The sequence below is a fragment of the Lemur catta genome, chromosome 23 (genome assembly GCF_020740605.2).
Source record: "Lemur catta isolate mLemCat1 chromosome 23, mLemCat1.pri, whole genome shotgun sequence".
Classification (NCBI taxonomy): domain Eukaryota; kingdom Metazoa; phylum Chordata; class Mammalia; order Primates; family Lemuridae; genus Lemur; species Lemur catta.
The window spans coordinates 20,404,071-20,427,567 of record NC_059150.1 but is presented as its reverse complement, the minus strand read 5'-3'; the positions used below and the strand labels follow the sequence as shown (position 1 = coordinate 20,427,567).

General features: G+C 41.1%; 1 protein-coding gene across 2 annotated transcripts in view; it reads left to right on the top strand.

Moving 5' to 3' along the window:
• Nucleotides 1-23,497, top strand: part of NIBAN1 (niban apoptosis regulator 1) — a 132,539-nt gene that overhangs the window by 54,330 nt on the left and 54,712 nt on the right. The window contains exons 2-5 of one of the 2 annotated variants that reach the window (XM_045536401.1): nucleotides 2,870-3,000; nucleotides 5,830-5,961; nucleotides 8,850-8,964; nucleotides 13,188-13,355. In XM_045536401.1, coding sequence (XP_045392357.1) covers nucleotides 2,870-3,000; nucleotides 5,830-5,961; nucleotides 8,850-8,964; nucleotides 13,188-13,355 — 546 coding nt within the window. Of the gene's footprint in view, nucleotides 1-2,869; nucleotides 3,001-5,829; nucleotides 5,962-6,871; nucleotides 6,930-8,849; nucleotides 8,965-13,187; nucleotides 13,356-23,497 lie in introns of those variants that run through there. The other variant, XM_045536402.1, reaches the window with a different exon arrangement.

Sequence of the window (23,497 nt, the reverse complement as noted above, 5' to 3'; positions counted from 1 at the left end):
TTATTGAGTAACCTCCTTTTAGTGGAAAACTTGGCCACTGTGTTTTACAAGCAAGGGAATGTGATACTAAATTAAGGGGCAGAAATGAAGGAAATTCAAATGCTGTAGAATCTTGAAAACTGTGGAAAACAAGCTAGTTTCACCTGGGGTTATTTTATGTGGTGCCTGTGGACTGATCCACTTATTTGTTTTCATGGTGGAATATTAAATAATAGTCAAATGTATTGATCAACTAATATGTCTCAGGCACTGTTGTAGACATTTTTTTTACATGCAGAATTTTTTATTTACTCCTCACGAAACCCTGTGATATGGCCATCTTGTTATCTCCATTTTACAGGTGAGAAAATGGAGGCTCAGAGAGAGAGGCTCAGTGAACACAGCCACTAACTCATGCTTTTTGCTTCGGCTCACGAATGCTTATGATTTATTTAGTTGGTTTTAATTGGTGAATCCACTGAGGGACTTTAATGCTGAAACATCTGTGAAAATGTAGGTTATATTTGTTTCAAGCCTGCAGTGGGGGACGGGGGGCAGGGGACAGCTCTCTGCATGCATGCAGCAGGGCGGGGTGGCCCTGGTTTAAGAGTTACGGGAAACAACTTGCTTTTCGGCTTCTCCTTAATTTCTCAGTTCAGCTTAAGGACCTTCTCCTGGTGCTTGGCTAACAGGTGCGCTCATCACCATTATCATCATTGTTTTAATTATTATTAATTATTGAACACTTTCCATGTGCCAGCTACGGTGCTGAGCACTTTACTGCATTATTTCCTGGAATCATTACAGTAGCCCAGTGAGTTTGCTACTCTTGTTTTGTTCATTTTACATTTGAGCAGAAAGAAAAAGTAACTCTCATGAGGTCCCACAGCTTGTAAGTAGCAGCGATGGGACTTGAACCCATGTCTGTTCGACTCCAGAGTCCATCTTCCTAAGCACAGTGGTATTTTGCCCCAGCACCAGCCTTTGCTCTCATTCTCATGGTTCCTACACTGGGTACTTTATTTGGGTTTAGGCAGGTTTAATCTAAAATCCAGATACATTTGGGGAATAACTTTAGGTGTTAACAACTTGTGATATTGTTAGCTGTTTTATTCACATTTTGAATTAGGTATTAGGTTAATTGCCTTAGGAGGCTACAGTCCTTTCTTTATAAGTGCTACCTAGTGGATGATGTGTTGATGGTACCACATGCAGTAATTCAAATAACAGAAGCATTTTTCTCAAACATTGGAAAGGAGTGGTGGCATTGTAGCACCTCACCCGATGCAAGGCGTCACTGGGGGAGGTTTGGTGATGTGGCAGAAAACCAGCCTTCAAAGCTTTGTACAGTGCATCATAAAAGGACATCTACCTCCTTTCATTTCAATCCAAGTGCTTTCAAGAGTGCAAAAATGATTAATAGCATCAGAAATTGACAGCTTGCTCTTCTGATAGACCAAAGAGTGGTTGCTTGGACCTAAAGGGCAAATTTTGTTAATCATTTATATGTTTTAGTACGGAAATACTCATTCTCATTGTGGGAAGTCTCAAAGATGTCCCATTCCTATGTAATCAAATTACAGACAAGGATAGAGTATTTTACTACTTATGCACTGAATAAAAGCTAATAATATAATCATCACTTGGATAGCTATGAAGCCTGAGTATATTTAAAATAGTATGCAAATACTGATTAAGAGTAATACCATAAACTCACAGGGCAAGTAAAAGCATGCCTGATTCAGGTTATAGGAGCTTTTATTTGCATTTCTACAGAATCTATCATTAGCAGGTCACAAAGCACCTTACAAGTAATAATTATTAAACCCCATAAATATGCCCAGTCAATGTCATTTTCTTAAGTGAATAAGAAAGAATTCTTTACCTCGTACCTATCATGAGACGTGAATGCCCGAGCAAAAGTAGGATCCTCCATATATGGTGTGTTCCTGCACTGTGGGTGTCTGGGGCTTTGGGTCTATGGGCACAGAAACTGGCCGTGTGGGTTCAGGGCTATTATTTCAATCAAGGTGGTTAGAACTCTTCACTTAGTTTTGAAATTTTACCTGCATAATAGCTCTAAACAAGCTTGCTAGTAGTTCTATTTTAATGTTTCTCTATCGATTATCATATCCAATTTTAAAAATAAAAATCATGCCAAATGCACAGGAAGGTAGTTAAAAATATTTTGGAATATTCCATCAGGTTTATTTTTTCTGAAGCTAATATCCTGGTCTGTGACTAACTGCTTTTACTCTGTAGCAAGTACTTGAAATGTCGTGAGGATTTCTGATCTGCTTCAGAATGCTCCTTTGCCCTTTCTCTGTTTCTCCTCCTTTCCCTCCTTTGCAACTCCAGCATTCTCTAAAGCTAAGCACAGGTTGGAAAAGCACATGAGTGTGTCTCCCCATGCCTCCATCTCGAGTGCTCAGGCTCCCCCCAGGTGGTTAAGAGTTAGCTTTATTTACTTCCGGTGCTGGGACACCATACTGCAGTTGCTGGTCCCTGGTGTCAGATAGCTGACTTCCCTGTCCTGCTTCAGCGTCACACAGATTCAAAGAGAAGTGAGGACCCTTGTGCGCCTTTACAGTTGGGGCCCGGGAGCCTCAGGTGGCATGGGAAGAAATGAAATGAAAATAAACACTATTGTTTGCTGAACGGACGGTCCCGTGGGTCCCTGAAGTCTCTCAGGATGCTGCCAGAAGAAGAGGAAGACATCAAGGCATGTGCAGCTGGTGTCAGAGTTCTCGGGGAATTCGGACTGACCACAAGTCCCTGGGGATCAGTGGAACGAGACACGCTGGAGCGATGTTTATGGAATTGCGTAGAGAGGTGTCTATTCCGCGAGATATGCTACACTCCATAATTCTCATTTTCTTATTTTTTTCAGGGAAAACTGAGGCTGCTATCAAAAACTTCAGTCCCTACTACAGTCGTCAGTACTCTGTGGCTTTCTGCAATCATGTGCGCAGTGAAGTAGAACAGCAAAGAGATTTAACGTCACAGTTTTTGAAGACCAAGGTAAATCATGGACATTTGGTTTACATGCTTCTCTCATTGAAGAAAGCTTTATGGCTCATAATATTTCTGAAATAAACAATGATTTGAATAGCAGTTTTAAAACCTCTGCCCTGAAATCATTTCATGCCCCCAAAACTCTATTTGCCTGGAAGTTAGAATGTGTTACTTCTTGTTGATAGTTTAGTCCATATAAAAAGAAAACTAGCATGATTCCAGTTTTACTATGTGTTTTTTCTGATGCTTTGATATCAGAAAATTTGACTTGCTGTAGTGAAGTTCAGTTAAAAAAAAGTCATAATTTCAGTGTCTCATGCTATGAGCAGTTTTACTTTGGTTATTGATCAAATATGATTTTCTATTTGAATCCTCTAAATTATTCTTACTCCTTAATTCCATTATTATAATTATTATATTGATTAGCACCTACTATGTATGTGCCAGGCCGTATTCTAAGAACTGAGGAATAAGACTAATTCTCTGCCTTCTTGGAGTTTATATGCACACATAGGAAACAGGTAATAAAACAAACAAATGAATATCAGGTGATATCAGGTAATAATAAATGCTACAAAGAAAACTAAAACAAGAGTCTTTTAAGAGGTGATTGGGGCAGCCCTCTGTGGGGATGACACTTGAGCAGAAACTGGAATGAGATGAGAGTGGGCTGTGTGAAGATTCCAGGCAGATGGAACAGCAAGTGCAAAGACCTTGTTGCACAGAGGGAAGGCCAGAGGGCACTGAGCAAGGGAGGAGGGATGCTCAGGGACTGCAGAGAGTCAGGTAGGGACCAGATCGTGCAGGCCTGTAGGCCGCGATAAGGGTTTTGATTCTGTTGTAAGTGTGATGGGAAGTCCCACTGGAGGGTATGGAATGCAGAGGGCAATATACTTTTAAGTGATCTTTCTGGCCTCTCTGTAAAGAACAGACTTGTGGGAGGGGCAGGAGGAGACTGGCATCCAAGGAAAGGATAATGGCAAACAGGACTGAGGTGGTCATGGCTGTGAGAAGAGGTATTTATGATGGAGCTGACAACTACTGATGATGGAAGAAGAGAGAAGTCAGTGATGATTTCTTGATTTTCAACCTGAGCAAATAAGTGGATGGAGCCGCCTTTTACTGAGAAGCAAGAGTGGAGGGTAAGAGGATCATGAGTTCCCTGCAGGCCATATGAAGGCTGAGATCCTTATTTGGCACACACCTGTGAAAATATCGAACAGGCAGTTGGATGTGCTGATCTGGGGCTCAGTAGACTGATGGAGGCTGGAAAATAGAAAGTTGGGAGTCGTTAGCTTATAACTGGTGTTAAAGCCATGGGACGTTGTCAGGGGAGAGACTATAGACAGAGAAAAGAACCCTTGCACTGGCCCCACCAACATTTGGAGATCAGAAAAAGAAGGATCCAGCAAAATGGACTAAGAAGAAATAGCCTGTGGAGTAGTAGGAAAATCAAGAAAGTACAATGTGCCACAAGGTGAATCAAGAGGGGTTTTGAGAAGGAACAAATGATAAATGAGTCCAGTACTGCTGAGAGATGGAGTTCACAATAGATTTAGCAGCTTGAGTGTGTAGGGATAATAGACTGTTTTCCCCGTAAGACAGTGATTCTCAAAATTTAGGGAGCTAGTTAAAAATGCAAATTCTGGCCCACAACCCCAGAGATTCTGAGCGAGCAAATCTAGGGTGAGGCCACGTTTTTAAGAAGCTTATCCGTTGATTAAGTGGACTAGGTTTAAGAAAAGCTGCATATTAGCACTATAAAGTGCAGCTTATACTGTGATTTCAGCCTCATTTAAAAAGAGTGAGATTCTGTCTTACCTTTTAATGAGGCAAGATAGGAGACTGCTTCATCATCTGTCAGGACAGAATATTAAGCACTGGAGTTTGGAAGGGAATTTATTTCATCCCTTAGATGATTCTTAAAAGAGATTGGCATATCTTTCTTCTCTGTATGGCTCATGTACATTTTTGCTCAAAAGTAGATGGATAAGTTTCTGAAGGCACTAGGATTTTTTAATAAAAGGAAAATAGACGTAAATTCAGTGGCATGTGAAAGACAAGAGGCCCATTCGTATATTTTGAAATAATACGGGAATTGCGCAAGGAGGCAGGATGGCAATTATCCTCACACAGTTAACCCCATGGAAGAACCAACTAGGGATCTAGTGGAGGCTCCTCTACGGCACATATATCACCAAGATGAATGAGAAATCCTCAAACTTTTAAGTAGAAGGGGTAAAACTGAGGTTTGCTGGCTTGATACCTGCTTGTCCTTTAACTAGATAGCAAACACTGTCTCCTTGAGCAGCACTGGGAAGGGTTAAGTGTTTATAGCCTGGGTCCCCATGGCCTTTGGGTCTGAGAAAACCATTGAGCACTGGCTGTCGAGGCCACACCTGCAGGTGTGATGACAATGGGAAGAGCCGTCAATGCTCCTGCTTTTCAGGAATTAACCCTGAGGCATGTTGAGGGTGTCAGGGTAGATGTCCACACTTATACCTCCCTGCCTCGCTCCCTCTCTCCCACAGAGTTGATCAAGCACGTACTAAGTCATGCAAGGCACAACCTGATTACTACAATCCCTTCTACCATATGCTTCTATTCTTATAGCATAATGGAGGGAAATGAAAATCATAAAAACAGCAATAAGACAAATATGTGCATTTGGTCACAAGAAGTGGGAAAGGGAAATTGTGGAGGAAGAGGTGGAAGCAACAATTTCCCCAGGATCTCAGTACAAGGTTGTTTTAAAATATAACACCATGGATAACTTAGCAGCCACAGGTATGTCATCATTTGCTGTGATAGTTAATTGTATTCATCTTCTTTAAGCCACCATTGGAGCCTGGAACTGTTTTGTATGAAGCAGAGCTATCACAGTTTGCTGAAGACATAAGGAAATGGAAGGACAGATATATTGTGGTTAAAAATGATTTTGTTGTGGAGAGCTATGAGAACAAAGAGGTAAGACATTTTCTGTTACCACTAGTTCTTGCAATATTCTTAAAACGTTGGCTGAGTTGATCGGCATACCCTTTCCTTTGAAATTGATTCATTCAACAAGTACTCATTTATGTAAGTACTCATTTCAGCAAACAGATATTTATTGAATGCTTACTGCATGCCAGGTGTGATACAAGGTTCTGGATCCATAGCAGTCTATCAGACAGATGCTTGCAGGCTAGTGGGCAAGATAACCATTGAACAAGTGATTGCAAGTGAGTATGAAAATAGAAGGTTGTGCTGAGTGACCAGTGTTTGGCGTAGGAGCCTTTCCTATGATCGCTCAGCCTCGAGGTCTTTCTCAGTCGCTTTCCTGATACCTGTCTCTCTCTGTCTTCCCACTCTGAAGCTCATCCATGACAGGTGACTGAGGAGTTATTTAGTAAGGTTGTCATTGAATTTGCCTGGTTCCTAAGAATAGTAACAGATTTAAACTCTGCTCTCTGGACTCTTAAGTTCAAGACTAGTCAAGACCACCTCCACAGAACACTCTGAGCAATAGCTCTGGTGCTAAACCATCAGTAAGGGGCTTCAGGCTGACGTACCAATGTGTTTCCTTCCCATTTCCAGTGGAATGAAATACAATACGTAGGCTCCCAGACAAGGCTCAAGCACTCTCTTGGGTAGACTTAGTCTTTTGAACATTGATTAAGCTAATATTTTCTCTGCTTATCTATCTTAGGATTTCATTCAACACTTAATTTGTTCTCAGAAGCAAATTATCACCACACTACAGATAATAATAGTAATAACAAATCACCTTATATTTTGTATGGGCTGTTATAATTTCCTTCCAGGGAAGCTTGAGGAGAGACAGTGTAACATAATGGTTAATACCATGGGCTTTGAATCATACCTTTACCAGTAACTAGATATCTGTCCTTGCTTAGGTTACAGATCTCCTTGAGCCTCAGTTTCTCATCTGTGTGGTGAGCATGATGCCTTTCTCTTGGTGCTGGGGTGAGGACTGAATGAATGTACTAAAGCTTTAGCGCATGGCCAGGCCTCTGGGAGAGCCCAGTGGGGAGTAGCTGTCAGCGTGGTAACTACTGACCAACTGGGAGGAAGCACCCCTAGACCTTGTTCTTGGATTTATTAAGGTTTTCACCACACTGAACACTAACTGAAATTTCATTTTGAATCAAATTTTGGTGTTTTTCCTCTTTTCACTTATTTAAGCTTGCTCCTTCAACTTGCAGGTTGTGCATTATACAGCTTTTTCTTTGTTCATCATTTTCAAAGGAGCCTGTTCAAGTTGTTAAGATATGGCGACTGAATTTGGTAATAACCAAGTATTTAAAAAAAAAAACAAGTATTTTGTTAATACTTGGGTATTAAGAAAAAGAGTCCATGCTGGTTTCCATAATTCCTCCAAGTTTTAATAATATCCTGTTTTTTAATTTATGGCTTTGTTTTTTAAGATTACACCTAAGAGTTACATATTAAGTACCTATAAATTGCCTATTATTTTATTGAGGGTTCATTTTTGGCTGGTGATTAATCAGGGAGATGAAGCATTTTGATAATCAGTTCCTACTGCCCATGCACTTGCCCTGGGCTGGACAGATGTGAGCACAGACCCTGGGTTTGTCACCTACTCACTGCTGGGCCATTGGGAAGTTATTCAGCCCCTTTAAGATTCATTTTTCTCATGTGCAAAATGGAGATAATATCTAATGCATAGTATTGTTTTGAGTATTAGATGACATAATGTTTAAAACACCAATATCAGGGCCTATTATAACTAAAAACACAATTCCCATTTGAGTCCAGTCTAAATCAAATTGCTCCTAACTGTTCTCAAAATCATACAAGTTTAGATTCTTCTCTTATGTTCTAGGTCCCTGATGTGCTTATGTAGTTAGTTGATCACTGGGTTTTACAAGTATGAAAATAAACTTCCGTATTATCTGGGAGTTAATTCTGTTTGGATCTCTCAGTCACTATCTTATTGATGCAGCATATGTTACTGTTATTCAGATTTTTTGCCTAGATCAGTGTTATTTTGGTTATTCTCAAGAGTACACTCTAAATTTGGGATCTCACAGTTTTTTTGGTTTTAATTCTCAGCCTGGCTTTAGGTTGCTATTTTCAAAATTTTGCCTTGACTTAAGCCCTCCCATCACGTGCACATAATACTTAAATTTTATCTTATCTGTGTGTCCTTGCGGGTATACCTTAACAAACTGCTTTTGCAATGTGCTATGCCTCTTTTATGTTTCTCAAACAGCAGAGCTTCTTGTGCCAGCCAGATTTGTTCCGGATGTTGTGATACTGGACTTCCGTTCTAATCATTTTACTGCAAAATAGTCTCACGTCTGAGGGCAAAGTGGTGGCATATGTTAGCATGGCAACATTTTAATGTTTTTGATGAAAATCCATGGTAACCGTCTTTGCAGTTACGTGTTCCACAGTTGCATTAGTCATCATACATAGCCCACATCGGTCACCAGGCATTTTGTGCAGTGTTTGTATGATCGTCACCGTTGTGGTTATTATCAGAATGACTCAGGAGTTAGCACCTGAAATGGTAAATGATGTGTGGATTTTCTAGAAGTTACTGAGATTATGTTTTCCCCGTTTGAGAACATACCTACGGTGAATCTCCCTGAGATTAGGGACTCTGAATTTAGCCTGTTGTGATCATCACACAGGAGTATTAAAGTGCTACCCTGCAATTAGCAGGTATGCCAAGCATATTGTTTGAATAAATGACTCTCATTGACATGATATGGGGATTGCTAACTCTGGGTGTATGTGTCTGCGTCTGTCTATTTTTAATATTTTTGATGTTTTCCAAAAATCTAAATGGGGAAAAAGATCGTTCATTTATGCCTTTCCTTCCCCAGGCCTACCAGAGAGGAGCTGCTCCTAAAAGCCGAATTCTTCCAGCTGGTGGGAAGGTGTTAACCTCAGAAGAAGAATATAATCTGTTATCTGATAAGCATTTCCCAGACCCTCTGGGTGAGTTGCTAGCACTCTTTTTCAAGGCAAAATTCCCAAACTTCTTTGTTTAGTTAGACTGGTGGTTGTTAATGGGGGAGAGGGATTATACCCTCCAGGGATATTTTCTGGAGACATTTTTGGTTGTCACACTTGGAAAGGGTAGCAGCCAGCGATGCTGCTAAACATCCTGTAATGCACAGGACAGCCCCCAACAATGAATAATTATCTGGCATGAAATATCAGTAGTGCCAAGGTTGAGAATCCTAGGGCTAGACACCCATGCTCCATAGACAAATGGAAGATGCGATTTCTCTAATTTAGGTGAACATTGTACCCCTTCTATTATTTTAAATCCTATTCAGTAATATATAAATCAGTTTTTGTGTTTCTAGCACATGGGAGATGTGCTATTGGTCAGGTATCTTGAAGCTTTTGGAATATAACGCAGGCAGGCTTTGAGAGCATCCTACAGGGCAGCAGAAACAAACAGGTAGGGCCCAGTCCACGAAATGTACTGTTCCATCTTTCAGTAAGCAAGCCTGGACCTGTCAGGGAATATTATTTTTCTAATTTAGGGTATGTAATAAAATGCCCTAAATAAAAAAAAAATCTTTTAATAAGAGATACAGTAGTAACTCACAGTTACTGTGTAAAAAAAAGCATTGCATTAATTCTCCTATCTCTAAATAAAGCTGACTGCTGCCGTGGAAAGAGCTCTGAACTGAGCATTGGGAGACTGGATTCTTATCTGGTTCTGACTGTGCCACTTATCAAATGCCTTACCTTTGCCAGCTGCTGAACCTCTCTGCTTTCTGTTTCTCCAACTCAAAAACAGGGCTTTGAATTTGAAAATCTAGAAGGGTCTTTTTAGCTCTAACATTCTCTGATTCTCATTCATTGTACTTTTTTCACGTAGAGAAAGTGATGGATCATATATAGGCCAAATAGGGCAATTCATAGAGATTCATGGACTGTGGATAATGTAATAACTCCATCTGGCTTTGTGTAAATCATACTACACAGTAATTACATGGTGTCTTGAAGAGAGCCCTGGTTCTTATTAATGGGCATAATCATTTCATTAGAATTTATGGAGAAAATATAATCATTTTATCAATTGTTATTTCAATGCAGAATGCTTAGTATGGTGTTTTTAATAACACAATTATAGGATTAGTACATGGATCATAAACCTAGATTAACAAGTTATTACTAAGTAATTCAGGCTAAAACAATACTTACGTGTACTATGCATATTATTATATTTCCTCTCAACATCTACTTATACGCCATCTTGGCTATGGAGCTGTAGCTAGAAATGGGAATACCAATATGTTGACTCTTCAAAATCTCTCCAGAACTTTCCAGTGAAATCAGCCAGAACAGACAATATATTTACTGATTTATTGATGAAATCATGTCAGAAGGAATGAAAAGGATGAAAAAACACAAGCCCTGTGTGTCTAATGCCGATTGGCCCAGGGCTTCACATTGGGGCATTTCAATGACTTTTTAAATTGAATAGTGTGGCCTTCTGAGTTTTAAAAATAGAATATTCTACAGTAGATCATTTGTGATGTCTTTATAACTCGACTTAGAAAAAATGCAGACTGATGGCATCTGGAAAATTGCTGTAAAAGGTTAAGTGAGAGATAACTAGAGGCTAATAGGAGTGACTTTTATGGGGCTTGCTGAGGCTTTTAAATGCAAAGGGTCAATGTTGCTTTCAGCCATTTTTACAAAATTATGACATTCTTGGAGAAGGCATGGAAAACTTTTAGAAAACCATGTCAATCGGGAAGACTGACTGTGTGATACTATGTCTAGTGGAAAGAATCAAGGCACAATAAAGATGGATGGAATTAACCTTGCTCAAGGAAAAGCACTAGAGGCTTATGGATAAATGTATTCTTTACAGAGTGTTCAGCTAAGACGATGTATCAAAAATGCCCTCATGTTTTGCTAAAATGATTTACTTATTTGGCATTTTATTAGTTAGAATTTGGTTTGCTACACACAACAAGAAACTCAAATTAAATACATAAAGTTTTATTATCTCACTGAAAATATTTGCATATTAGTCCAGGGCTGGTGTGATAGATCCATAAATTTCTCAGAGACTCAGCCTCTTTCCAGCTTTCTCTCCTTTTATTTCTAGGTTGTGACCCTTATTGGCAGAGTCTAGGTGGCTGCTGGAGGTTCTGCCGTAGCTTTCTCCTTCCAGATAGCAGGAAGGAGAAAAGAGGAGGAGGAGGACCTATTCCTTTTCTTTAGGGATACATCCAGGAAGTTTCTTATGCCACTTCAGTTTACATCCTGTTGGTCAGAACTTAGTAGCTGTGAGGACACCAGGCTGCAAGGAAGTCTAGAAGTATAGTCTTTATTTTATGCAGTCCAACTAAAACTTTGCCCAACTAAAAATCAGGGGTATTAAATTACCAAGAAAGAAGGGAGAACAGATATTGTGTTACAGCTATAGGTCTTTCTACAGCATTCAGTCATGCATTTGTTTCTTCATTCCTACCTTAATTCCTTCTTATGTTATTATGTGCCAGGCATTTTGCTAGGTCCTGGTGGGCCAGAGTTCATGCTCCCAGTGCATGCCACTCTGTTACCTTTGGATTCCAGGACACAGGCACAGGGCTCCCATCTGTGCCCCGGGAATCTATGCCTTATTTAAGCCAATCCTGATTTATTAATTTGCCAATAGCCAACTCGGTTCTGGAGCCTCCCTTATGGTAATGATTCATTTCTTCGTGTGCCCAGTGCTCTCAGTGGCCTCTCAGGGGGTCCCCTTTCCTACCCTTTCTCCAAGATGTGGGTGTCCTTGCTTGTTCTCTATGACTCTGGAAACAGGCTGGGACTCATTTAGCCAAGCACAGTATCATGTAACAGGAATGCACGGAAAGGAATGAAGTTTAGTTAAAGGGATCTGAATAGTAGAATGGTCTAACATGAGTTTCCTGGAATTGATTTTGAGGCAAGAAGTAAAAAGTCCCATTATCTAGGGCTTTTAAAATCTCCTAGGCCAACATGGCACATTTGTCATTCAACAGACTGGAGTTGACTATCTACCAATTTCCGTGGCTGTGCTACGGGCCGAGGATACAAAGGTCTGTAGGAGCTCACGGTCCAGAGCAGCGGTTCTGCTGCCTCCTGGGAGGGGAACCTCAGGAGAACCAACAGGGGAGCTCATCTCACCCCCCATCTCCCCGCCCTGAGAGTGACCGATAGAGAAACAGGTCATTACAGTAGTTGAGGACAGGTCAGGAGCACCTAACGGTGTCTCTGGTGGCAGGGGTGGTACCCGCAAAGGCGTCCCAGACGAGGTGCCTTTTGAACTGACTTTTGAAGGATCAGTGAGAATTTTCTATGGGAAAACATGCTGGAAAGGAAGGAGGAAAGGGTAACGTGACTGTAAACGCAATATAAAAAGTCACGGCATGGATGAGCCCACCCTGGGAGGGCACAGACTGCGAGTGGAGTGGAATCCGGCAGAGAGCAGGGCAAACACCGGCACCTACTGGGGAGATGGAGAGAGGTGGCAGAGGAACCAATGAAAGTGACAAAGGGGAAACAATTTTTAAGCAGCACGAAGAGAAGGAAGCCAGGGGGAGAAAGGGGCTCCTGGAAGGCAAGGGGAGAGAATGTTTCCAAAAGAAGGGATCGTTAGCAGCAACAGATGTTACTAAAAGGGCAAGTGATAAAGAAACAGCCATAGGCTGGCAGTCAGGATGACATAAGCGACCTCAGCGATCGGGTTTCAGAAGCTGGTGGGGTAGGAATCAGACCAGGTCAGAGTAGGGGTGATGGCATGGAGGGACCAAGTGCGAGTCAGCAGCGGTGGGGAGGAGGGAGAGCGCGGGGCAGAGACTGACCTGGTGGAGCTGGAGCCCGTGGGGAGGGTGGCGTGAGTCAGCACAGGTGGACAGGTGAGCCCGCAGACGGGCAGGAGGGAGGGGGGAGCGCTGTTTGCAGGTCTTTTTGACTCAGGGAAGTTGAGAAAGATTGTGTCTGCTGGCCTTGGCTGTCCCCGCAGCCTGCTGCAGTGAGGCTGGGGACCCTGGGGGAAGGAGGGGGGAGGGGAGCCTGCACTCCCATTTCCCCACCTATGAAAGCATCTTGTACCAACTTTCCATCCCATGGCCGGCCCCAGATAGTTACCATCACAGCCTGAAATACATATTTGCAATAAAAGATACACGCTTTAAAATGTATTTGTGTTTTCAATATTTTTTTAGCCTCCAGTGAGAAGGAGAACGCTCAGCCCTTTGTGGTCATGCCGAAGGAATTCCCGGTGTACCTGTGGCAGCCCTTCCTCAGACACGGCTACTTCTGCTTCCGCGAGGCTGCTGAGCAGAAGAAGTTTAGCACTCTCTTGAGTGACTGCATCCGGCATCTAAATCACGGTATGGCACGGCCTCCCTCTCGTCCCCAGCCGGGCTGCTTTTTCCGAGTTGCCCTGGTCAGTCATCTGTTAAGCGATGCTTAGAACGAGCCACAGATGGTGCTGCCCCAGGCAAGGACAGGGAAGCAAGCGAAGCGAGTGTTGTACACAAGGAGCGTGGCCTGCGTGCTGGTGGGTCATCGGGTCTGGGAGGTCTCAGAGGAACACGGCATGTGAACATTAGCTGATGGCAAATGCAGGCAGGCATTTGGGCTTCTCTGTGTTTATTTATGCAGATCATTTTGCATATAAATCATGCTCCTTTTTCCTGATGGTTTAAATTTAAATGCCAGCAAGAATGTGCCAATTTGTTCCTGACAAAATAGTAGTCTTTATGACATTTCTTGTTTATTTCCACCTTTACTTCTGAATAACAGTTACTTACTTAAATCAGTGGCAGTTTATTATCTAATATTTATTTCTCAATCATTGGTTCTCAGAGCTTCAAGGTCCTGGAGAACCACCAGAAGAACTTAATTAAAACACAGATTCTCAAGATTCTCTGGGTCTACTCTGATGGGGCCCCAGATTTTGCTTTTCTAACAAACTGCCGAGGGTTGCTGCTGCCGAACACTTTGCCTCTAGGTGTGGATTTAATTAGTATTACATCTATAATAAAAGAGATTTTTCATTGCAGTACATGATGTTTTCGATATATTATTGTGCATGCTGGTTTTTCTGGACTCCATGAAGCCTTCAGTTACAGATAACTAAACTCTTTGTTCTTTGGCAACTGCAAAGGCAGCCAGTCTGGGAGCACGGAAGAGCCTCTGTGCCAGCCTCTGTCTGGGGGTCAGGAGCAGACTAACGAAGCATGCGAAGTTGCTCTGTCTTGGAGTCTACATTCAAACAGGGAGGAAGGACAAACACACCCACAAATTCTCATCTGGTAGTTACCAAAGTTAATGCATTAAAGAGTAATAAAGGTCACTCCCTAGTGATGCAGGGAGTACGGTACTGTAAGCTGGCCAGGGAGGCCTCTTTGAGCAGGTGACATTTGAGCCCAGTCGCTTCATCTGTGTGCCTTCATTTCCTAATATGGCTAATTTGACTGTGCTCTTCCTTTAAAGCAGGAGGTCTCCCTGACAGTGTTAGTCCCACAGGGGGAGAGTCGCTGTTGATACGTCTCAACTGGTGCTTGGCTTTAGCTTGTGTATCGATAGCAGGCTGATGGAAAAAGATGATGTCACTCTATTTTGCTATAGCAACTCTGAGTAACATTTGTCATAATATTGGCCCATAACTAGCTAGGAACATTGTAAAAATGGTACTCTTATTAACATCTTACCTGTGGTTTTGACGTTTTAGAAACAAAGACTTGCCCAGCACTGCCTGCTCCCTCTGGCTCATTTTCCGATACACTCACACCTCTGCGTCTGGGGCCTTGTTCTAGTACGAACTTGCAGTTGGCACTAACCACAAGCACCGCGGAGTTTCACTGAGCAGAGAATGTTCCCTGCTCAGCCAAACGGGACTTGCTGCGTTCCCGCTTCCATGTACATAATAGGAATTTCTCTGGGGAGTTCTGGGAGGTTGTGTAGCCTGCATTTAGACTCCATTTATGGAAGATTTCAGTGGATTCGAAACCTAAGTCTGCTCTCCAGTATGTTATCAAAGGCACCAAGATAATGCGGTCTCGTTATATTTCCCTGCTTCTGTGTCACATTCCTCTGTCCAGAAACTGTCTTTTCCTCTCTGAGGCTCTCCGGAGGCTTAATTTGGCATCCCTTCCAGTAGCTTCAGGCAGAACCAGAGGCCATCGCAGCCCTGTAGGGGACAGTCCTTGACTGTCCTGGCCCAGTGAACTCGGGGGACTTTCCCTGCCTCCCTCTCTGTTTTCCTCAGTGCAATAGACCATTGTTCTAATTATTTGTCGTATGATCTTGAGTAAACCAGGGAGATTTTCATGAGCTGCCAGTTAACTATATTTTCCCCATAATTATCAGAAGAGTTTAGATGTAAATATGAAACCAAGGCTGTGAAAAAGGCCAGAAACCCTGAGAGGGCCGCTGGGAGCCTGCTGTCTTGTGCCCCCAGGCCAGTAGAGCAGGGCTGGCAGCTTGCTGTTGCCAGTGCTTCCTTGGCTCTCCGGCCACCGTGCGTCTCTGTTGAGAACTGGATCCCAGACACTCTAGCAGCCGATGCTAGGCCACTGTTCATCCCACTTGGGGTGCCCAGGATACATCCCCAGTGCTCAAATGCCTCTGCAACCCAGGCAAGGCCCAGGAGTGTTGGCTTTGAACTGGCCTGGGTGCCTACGTCCATGGATTCTGAATGTGGAACCACTTGTCCCATTCATCCTTGCAGGGTGTGTTTCCTGTCTAACCCTGGCAAAGGGCCTGGTAACACCCAGTTCTTAATAAGCCCACCTCCTAAGGTAGGGAGGGGCAGGTAGAGCCCTGTGCTCCTCCCTCTGTCAAGGCAGGGAGCAGCCTCTGGGTGCCTCAAAGGTTATTTACACTCCTGAGGAGCGTAAAGATGGGTGTGTGTGTGTTTTGTTTGGGTTTAGTTTTGGCATCTCTTCACTGAGCAGCCATAGGGAAATCTCACAAGATTAGTCTTTAGGAGAATCTTCTACTCCAACTCACTGGACTAAATATCAAGCCCCTGTATGACATGTGCCTAGAGCAGCTGCTGTTCTCTGTCCCTTTTAAAGTCACGCTGTCGTCGCTTGTCCCTGATCAAGGAAGGCCATGGTTCTGAATGTCCACTGCCGCAAAATGGGACTTACATTAATATAAAGCCAAGATGTTCTGAGATAGTCCTGTTGTCCAAAATTCAGTCTTATTCGTCAGAATTTTAGTTTGCAAAATATGCTCATTGTAGTTATAGGGATATAGTTAAGACTCCTGATAAATATAGAGGGCTGAACACGTGGAGTACGGAATAATGGTCGTTATCAGTGGGAATGTTCTTCCAGCTTAAGATGATCATTCCTTGGCACCTAAATTTGTGGGAAGTAGAAAAAGCAGTCCTGACAGGAGGGATAGGATATGCGAGAGCCAGAAAGCGAGACAGAGCATGGACCATTAAAGGAACTGGTAAAATTTTGTGTGGCTGGTGCTCAGAGAGGAGAGAGGAGCAAGGTGAAGATGGAGAGACAGGCAGGATCCAGCCCCTACAGGGCTTTGAGATGCATATTAAGAATTTGGACTTTATTCTAACAGCAATAGGAAATCATTAAAGTGTTTTAAGTAGGTAAGTGACCTCACCAGACATTCACTTTAGAAAGGTCACAGTGACTGCAGTGTGGGCAGTGGATTGGAGGGTGGTGGGCTACACGGCCAGGAGGCCACTTAGGAAGCGTTGGCCGATGACAAAGGGTGGTAGCCGGCCCCAGAGAGGGGTGCATGAGTGAGTGAAGGCATTTGTCACTATAAAGCCACTGTACTCAGCCTAAAGGATTTGGGGAGCAGAGGAGTTGCATGTTGGAAGCAGCCATTGGTGGGTGAATGGTGATTCTGGAAAGGAGGTGGAATGCTGGCGAAGCTTTGTTCCACAGCGCTGTACTAACTCGAAGGGCAGCCGGGACTGCCGCTGACCAGGTGCCAGTGCCCGCGTCATCATAAACACTAAGGACGAGGGGACAGTAGAATATCTGGGAAGCATGAAGACACATAGATTGAAAAAGACAGTATCAAAGAAAAGCCCAGGGTATTTTGATAATAAGACGACAATGACGTAAAGACACTCTGCAAACCTCTGCTTCAAGTTGGACTAGTTCAATCACCAATGACAATGACAGCACCCGAGGGTGCTCATGATGGAGTGAGTCAGGCGGGATGTGGAGCTATAGCAGCAGTTGCGTTTTGGAATTGGTTGCCCTGTCAGTGCTGTATGCCTTGAGCTCCTATCCCAGAAATCCCATGTTAAATCAAATGCCTTTATTAGATTCGATTTTGACACACTTGCACATTTTGGGTGTTCAATAGATGTTGCTGAATTAAATTGAATATGAGAACAAAAAAGGACCTTACAATTCAAATCAGACAGAGCAAATCCTTTTTGATGTGTTTATTTGAACACGATGTTTTATGCCATCCAGCACCCAGCAGCAAGTCTTAGATCTATTTTCACCAACTTAATTTCTGCTCGGAGCCCATTCTCACCTATGAAGCAAGTTCGTTACTTGAAGAACTAAGTGTCTAGTATGGGCATCAGTCAGTTTCAACTGATAATATACAATGAATTTTATTTTGTAATATATAAAAACATATTTTTACCTTTTGTGGCACATGCTTATATTTGTGGATACACACATACAGAGTTGGAAAATTCTAACTTATGCCTAGGCTCTTCTGGACACTTTACTACAAATGAATAATGTTTGGAGATAGGTAAATTAAAACACAATTTTTGTAAACATCTCTTTGAATATTTTTACTTATAAAATATTGTATAAATATTATGTAGTATACTGGTGTTGCAGTACATACATAAAATCCTCTATGTGCTGCCAACAAAATGCTTGCTAATAAATAAGTAGATATCAATTTCTAGTTTTCATAGAACTGCCCCAAACAACATTCTTTAAAAGGATTTTCTCTGCTTGGACTACATTTTCTCCTACAGTTGAGCCTGTGCTCTTTTCCTCACATAGTTAATCCTCTACAATTAAAAATATTTCTCTCTATCCTTTGTGAGTATGTGGTCTTCTCTTAAGTTATCACTTCCTCATCTCTGGTCCTTGTTGGTTATTCAAAAAACTCTAAATTTGGAAGGGATCTTTGTGGTAACCTATTCCAATCCCTCAAGGTTTAATTATGATAAGACTTATATAGGTCACAGCTAGTTAGGGGCAAAGGACTGGTTATCCTGACACCTGGTGCTTGACATCTGTTTCAGTTATATGTGTCATGTTGTCTTCTCAGTGTTACTTTATAAAAGACTCATCTCTTGGGCATTTTAAACATGCGACTATTAATTCAAAATACTCTTTGCAAGATACATTTGCATGATCCAGAGTGAAGCAAATCCAGGGCTATTCACTTAAGGTCACCTGAGATGTGGGAGATGCCTGGCTTCTCTATAAGTAGTATGATCTGAGTTGAACTTGGTATTTTGTCCACCAGCTAAATGTGACTGTATCTTTTAGTTTAGCCATGCTCTGAAGATAAAATATTTGATAGGGTAGCTTGTTTACTGGTTAAATTTGTGTAGTCTAAAATGCAAACCATATATGATTTTATACAATTTAAATAAAAACTCTGTAAAGGAAGACTGCTTGTGAGGACATGGGTTGGAATACTTTAAAAATAACAGATCTAAAACACGTTTTCATATTATTTATACTTACGGATTTACTTAAGTTGCTTGAAACTCTCAAAGCAATCTAAGAGTTGGAAGTGGAAGAACAGGTCTCCATCAGAGACTAGGATAAACAGAACCGCTCTCTCTCAGCCATTTAGTGTGTATCACCACCAGTACATAGGTTCATTGTAGCCTGAGACTATGTTGCCATGAATCTGAATGCTTCTTTTGGCCTGTTAAACACGTTATTATTTCAGTGAAACCACTCATTCTCACCCCTCCTTCCCACTTCCAATGAACCAGATAGTTCTTTGGTCTGAAGGTCTAAAATTGTGTGATTATAGTAGTTAAGGGTGAGAAATTGGAACAACACTACAAAACAATTAAGCAAGTGGAGAGTGGAAGTTAATTCAAGCAATTTTTTTTTTGATGTGCTATTAAGATTGGGTAGGTTCCAAAATCACTGGACAGTTTTTTTGATGTTATGATTGACTGTGACAAAGCTTTAATAGCTTTCAAGTTTTTTTCTTTAACTTGTAGATGGGATATATTATGATTAAAACATACTGATTAAAGTATAAAGAACATTACTATTGCCTCTGAAATTTCTTGTGTCTTTCCCTAATCCTATAACTTTCCTTTTTCTTTGAGAGAATTCCATCCTGGATTTTGTGTTTTGCTTTCCTTTATAGCTTTATCGCATATGCTTAATCATTTTGCATGTTTTCAAACTTTATCTGCATGGAATTTTACTATGTGTCTTCTCTCATGACTTCTTTTTTCAATATTATATGCCGGTGATTCACCATGTTATAACTTGTAGCTGTAATATGTTGATTTGCAATGCTAATTATGTTCTATTAATATGCCATCATTTCTAATATCTATTTTACTGAGAAGCATTTCAGTTGTTTCCACTATTGATAGCTAACAGTGCTGCTAGTACCACTCTCTGTTTGTTGCCTGTTTATAGAAATTTAATTTTGACTTGGTTTGCTAGTATCCTAAGGAACGTTCACATCTGTATTAATAAGTGTATATGGTATGTAATTTTTCTATTTTTTTAGTGGCATTTTCAAATTTTACAATCAAAGTTATTCTTGCTTCATAAAAATGAATTAGAATGTGTTCCCTCCCCTCTCCTCTTTTTTCCCTTTCTATAATCTGGCATAGTTTATGTAAGACCTGAATGATTTGTATTTTTAATATTTGGTAGAGCTTGCTAGTAAAACCATCTTAGCTTGGTGTTCCCTTTGAAAGATTTTAAGCTGCTGACTTAGATTTTTAAATTGTTTTAGGATTGTTCGGTTTTTCTATTTCTTAAGTCAGTTTTAGTGGGTTACAATTTTCTAGAAATTTGTCCATTTTGCTTATGTTCTAAAATTTAGTGGCCTCAAGTTATGTATAATATCCTCTTATTTTTTAAGGATATATTTATGATGCCCCTTGTAATCTTTGTAGCATCTATAGTTGTTCCCTCTTTATTTCTAATATTGTTTGTTTTTGTCTCTGCTCTTGTTTTCTTGGTCAGTCTTACTAGAAGTTTGTCAATTTTATCAACCTTTTCTCAAAAACCCAGTTTGGACTTGACAGATTATTATATATTTGTTTTCTATTTTATTAATTTCTGATGTTACTAAAACTGCCTTTCTTCTATTTCCTTGAGTTTTATTTTGCTGGGTTTGTTTTCTTATCTTTTCAGGTAGACGCTTAGCTCATTATGATTATTTGAAAATGCTTGCAAATTCTTTGACACTCTTTCCTTTAAAAAATGGAGTCTAGTTTTCCTCCGCTTGAATGTTGACCAGACATAGTGACTTACTTCTTATGAACAGAATGTGGCGGAAGTGATCATATGTGACTTCCAAGAATAGGTCGCAAAAAGAATAACTTCTGCCTGACTTTCTCCCTCTCGGATCACTCGCTTGGGGAGTCCAGCCATCATCCTGTGAGAACACATGAGCAGCCCTCCGGGGAGGCCCAAGTAGAGAGGTATTGAGTTTTCCTGCCAATAGCCAGCATGAACTTGCCAACCATGTGAGTAGCAGCGGATGCTTCTGTTCTGGCAAGCCCTCAGATGATCGCAGTTTGGGCCAACATGTGACTGCGTCTCATGAAAGACCTCAAGGCAGAAACACCCAGCCAAACTGCTCTTGAATCCCTGACCCACAAAACTATGAGAGAAAATTAATATTGGTCATTTCAAGCCACTAACTTTTGGGGTAATTTGTTTTATAGCACTAGAAAAGTATATACTCATTAATCATCAGCCTTTCTTCTTCTCCAATACAAGCATTTAAATGTTATAAATTTCCCTCTACATACTGTTTTAACTGAATCCCATAAGTTTGGATATGCAGTATTTTTTGGGAAATCTGATTAGATGTACATTAGACATTTTTATTCCATCTTCCTCATCTCTTAACATTGAACTTTATATTTTCTGTCTTTTTTCTCTTTTTCTCTCTGAATAGTTTCTATACTCTGTCATTCAGTTCTCTACTTCTATGTTATTCCATCTTTAATGTTATTAATCTTATCCATTGAATTTTGATGTTAATTTTTATATTTTTCATTTCTAATACTTATTTTGGTTCTTTTTCTAATCTGAATGGTACTTAAAATAATCTCTTACTTTTTACTCACATTTTCAGTTTCTTTTTTGTTTTTAAACATGTTAAACAATATTTTAAATTCTGCATTTGCTAATTCCAATACCTGGGGTCTTTGTGGGTTGTATTCTGCTCTCTGCTCTTTGTGCTGGCTCTTACTCATGGTACCTTATTAACTTGTGTCCTTTGTGCTTTTTGATGATGAGCTTCTATTTCATTGAGGCCAATTGAAGGTAAATTCCTTCAGAAAGGATTTGTGTTTCCTCTTAGATGGTTGAGGGCACTACCAGATATTTGGACTGCCCAGTTAATGTGTATTTAGACCATAAATGTTGTGGAGATATGCTTCTGATTATGGTTTCTCAAGGGAAATATTTATCTCTTTCATTCAATGCCTAGGTTTGAGACAGGCAATTTCCTTGTAATGTACAAAGACCATTTGTATGTGGATGGTTTCCGCAATTTAATTTGCCCCATTATGTGGACTGGGACTTTGATTCTGGGACTCAGCATCCTGGGAAGCTATGAAAAGGGTAGCTTAAGGTGACTAGGTTCTATTAATGCCTTCACAGAGGAAGCTGGCTTCAAGGCTTGGCTTACATTTTTGGGTTTTATATTAGTTTGCTAGGGCTGCTGTAACAAGTCACTTGGTGACTTAAACATCCAGAAACTTACTGTCTCACAGTTCTGGAAGCTAGAAGTCCTAAATCAAGATGTTGGCAGGGGTATCTCTTTCTGATGGCAGTGAGAGACGGATCTGTTCCAGGCTTCTCTGCTTGGCCTAGAGAAGCATCAGTCTGGTCTCTGCCTTCGTCTTCACATGGCGTTTTCCCTGTGTATATGCCTGTGTCCAAATTTCCCCTTTTTATGAGGACACCAGTCATATTGGATTAGGGGCTTACTCAATCCAGAATGATGTCATCTTAACTCATTACATCTCCAATGACCTTTCTGAGACTCTGGGGATCGGGACTTCAACATATGAATTTAGGGGTATTCATTTCACCCATAACAGTTTCCCCACTTCATTGCCAGTATACTGAGGAACTTAACAGGGGTTTTTAAAGTGTAATTTATCCAGTACGTGTTTTCTTCAGTGAGAGGATTGGCTGAGGTTTAGAGCATACCATACTGCTGGGCACGCGTAGATGAAAACCGCGTGGTATTGACAAGTTCACTGTCAGGAAGAGCAGTTTTACAAAGGCTGCTTCCATCTTTGAAGCGACCATTCATTTTACAGCCTCATTATAGTGCCCTAGAGGGTCTGCAGCGGCTCATTTGCTACCTTGGCCTTGGGGAAAAGACTCACAAGCTAATCCCGACGTTCAGAACATTTTCAAGTTGTAGGGCCATTGAAGGATTTGGTCAACTCTATGCTGAATACTCTGTAACTATAGCTCATATCAACCATAGCGACAATAATAAAGAAACCTCAGTCATCAAGATCAAGTTATAGCCTGTATGCTACGTGTTAGATGATAAAGAAATGTGGAATGCATTTTAGGAAGCTTTCCATCAAAAATAGTTTAAATCTTTCCTGTACAGAAAGAGTTAACTATCAGCTCTGAAAACTTTGCTTCATTAGAAGAACTTACGCACTTAGGGTTATCTGTAGACAAAGATTTTTTTTTTTTTTTTTTTTTTGCAGACAGAGTCTCGCTCTTTTTGCCCTGGCTGCAGTGCTGTGGCATCAGCCTAGCTCACAGCAACCTCAAACTCCTGGGCTTAAGTAATCCTTCTGCCTCAGCCTCCCAAGTAGCTGGGACCACAGACATACGCCACCATGCCCGGCTATTTTTTTTCCTATATATATTTTTAGCTGTCTAGATAATTTCTTTCTATTTTTAGTAGAGACAGGGTCTCACTCTTGCTCAGGCTGGTCTCAAACTCCTGACCTCGAGCGATCTTCCCGCCTCGGCCTCCCAGAATGCTAGGATTACAGGCGTGAGCCACCATGCCCGGCCTGCCCTAACTTATTGTTAATTATAGTCACTTTGTTGTGCTATCAAATATTGTTTATTCTATCTAACTATCTAACTATATTTTTGCACCCATTAACCATCCCCACTTTATGCCCCACTCCCTGTGACCCTTCTTACTCTTTGGTAACCATCATTCTACTCTCTGTCTCCATGAGATCAATTGTTTTCCATATTTAGCTCCCACATATGACTGAGAACATGTGAGATTTGTTTTTCTGTGCTTGGCTTATTTCACTTAACATAATGTTCTCCACTTCCAT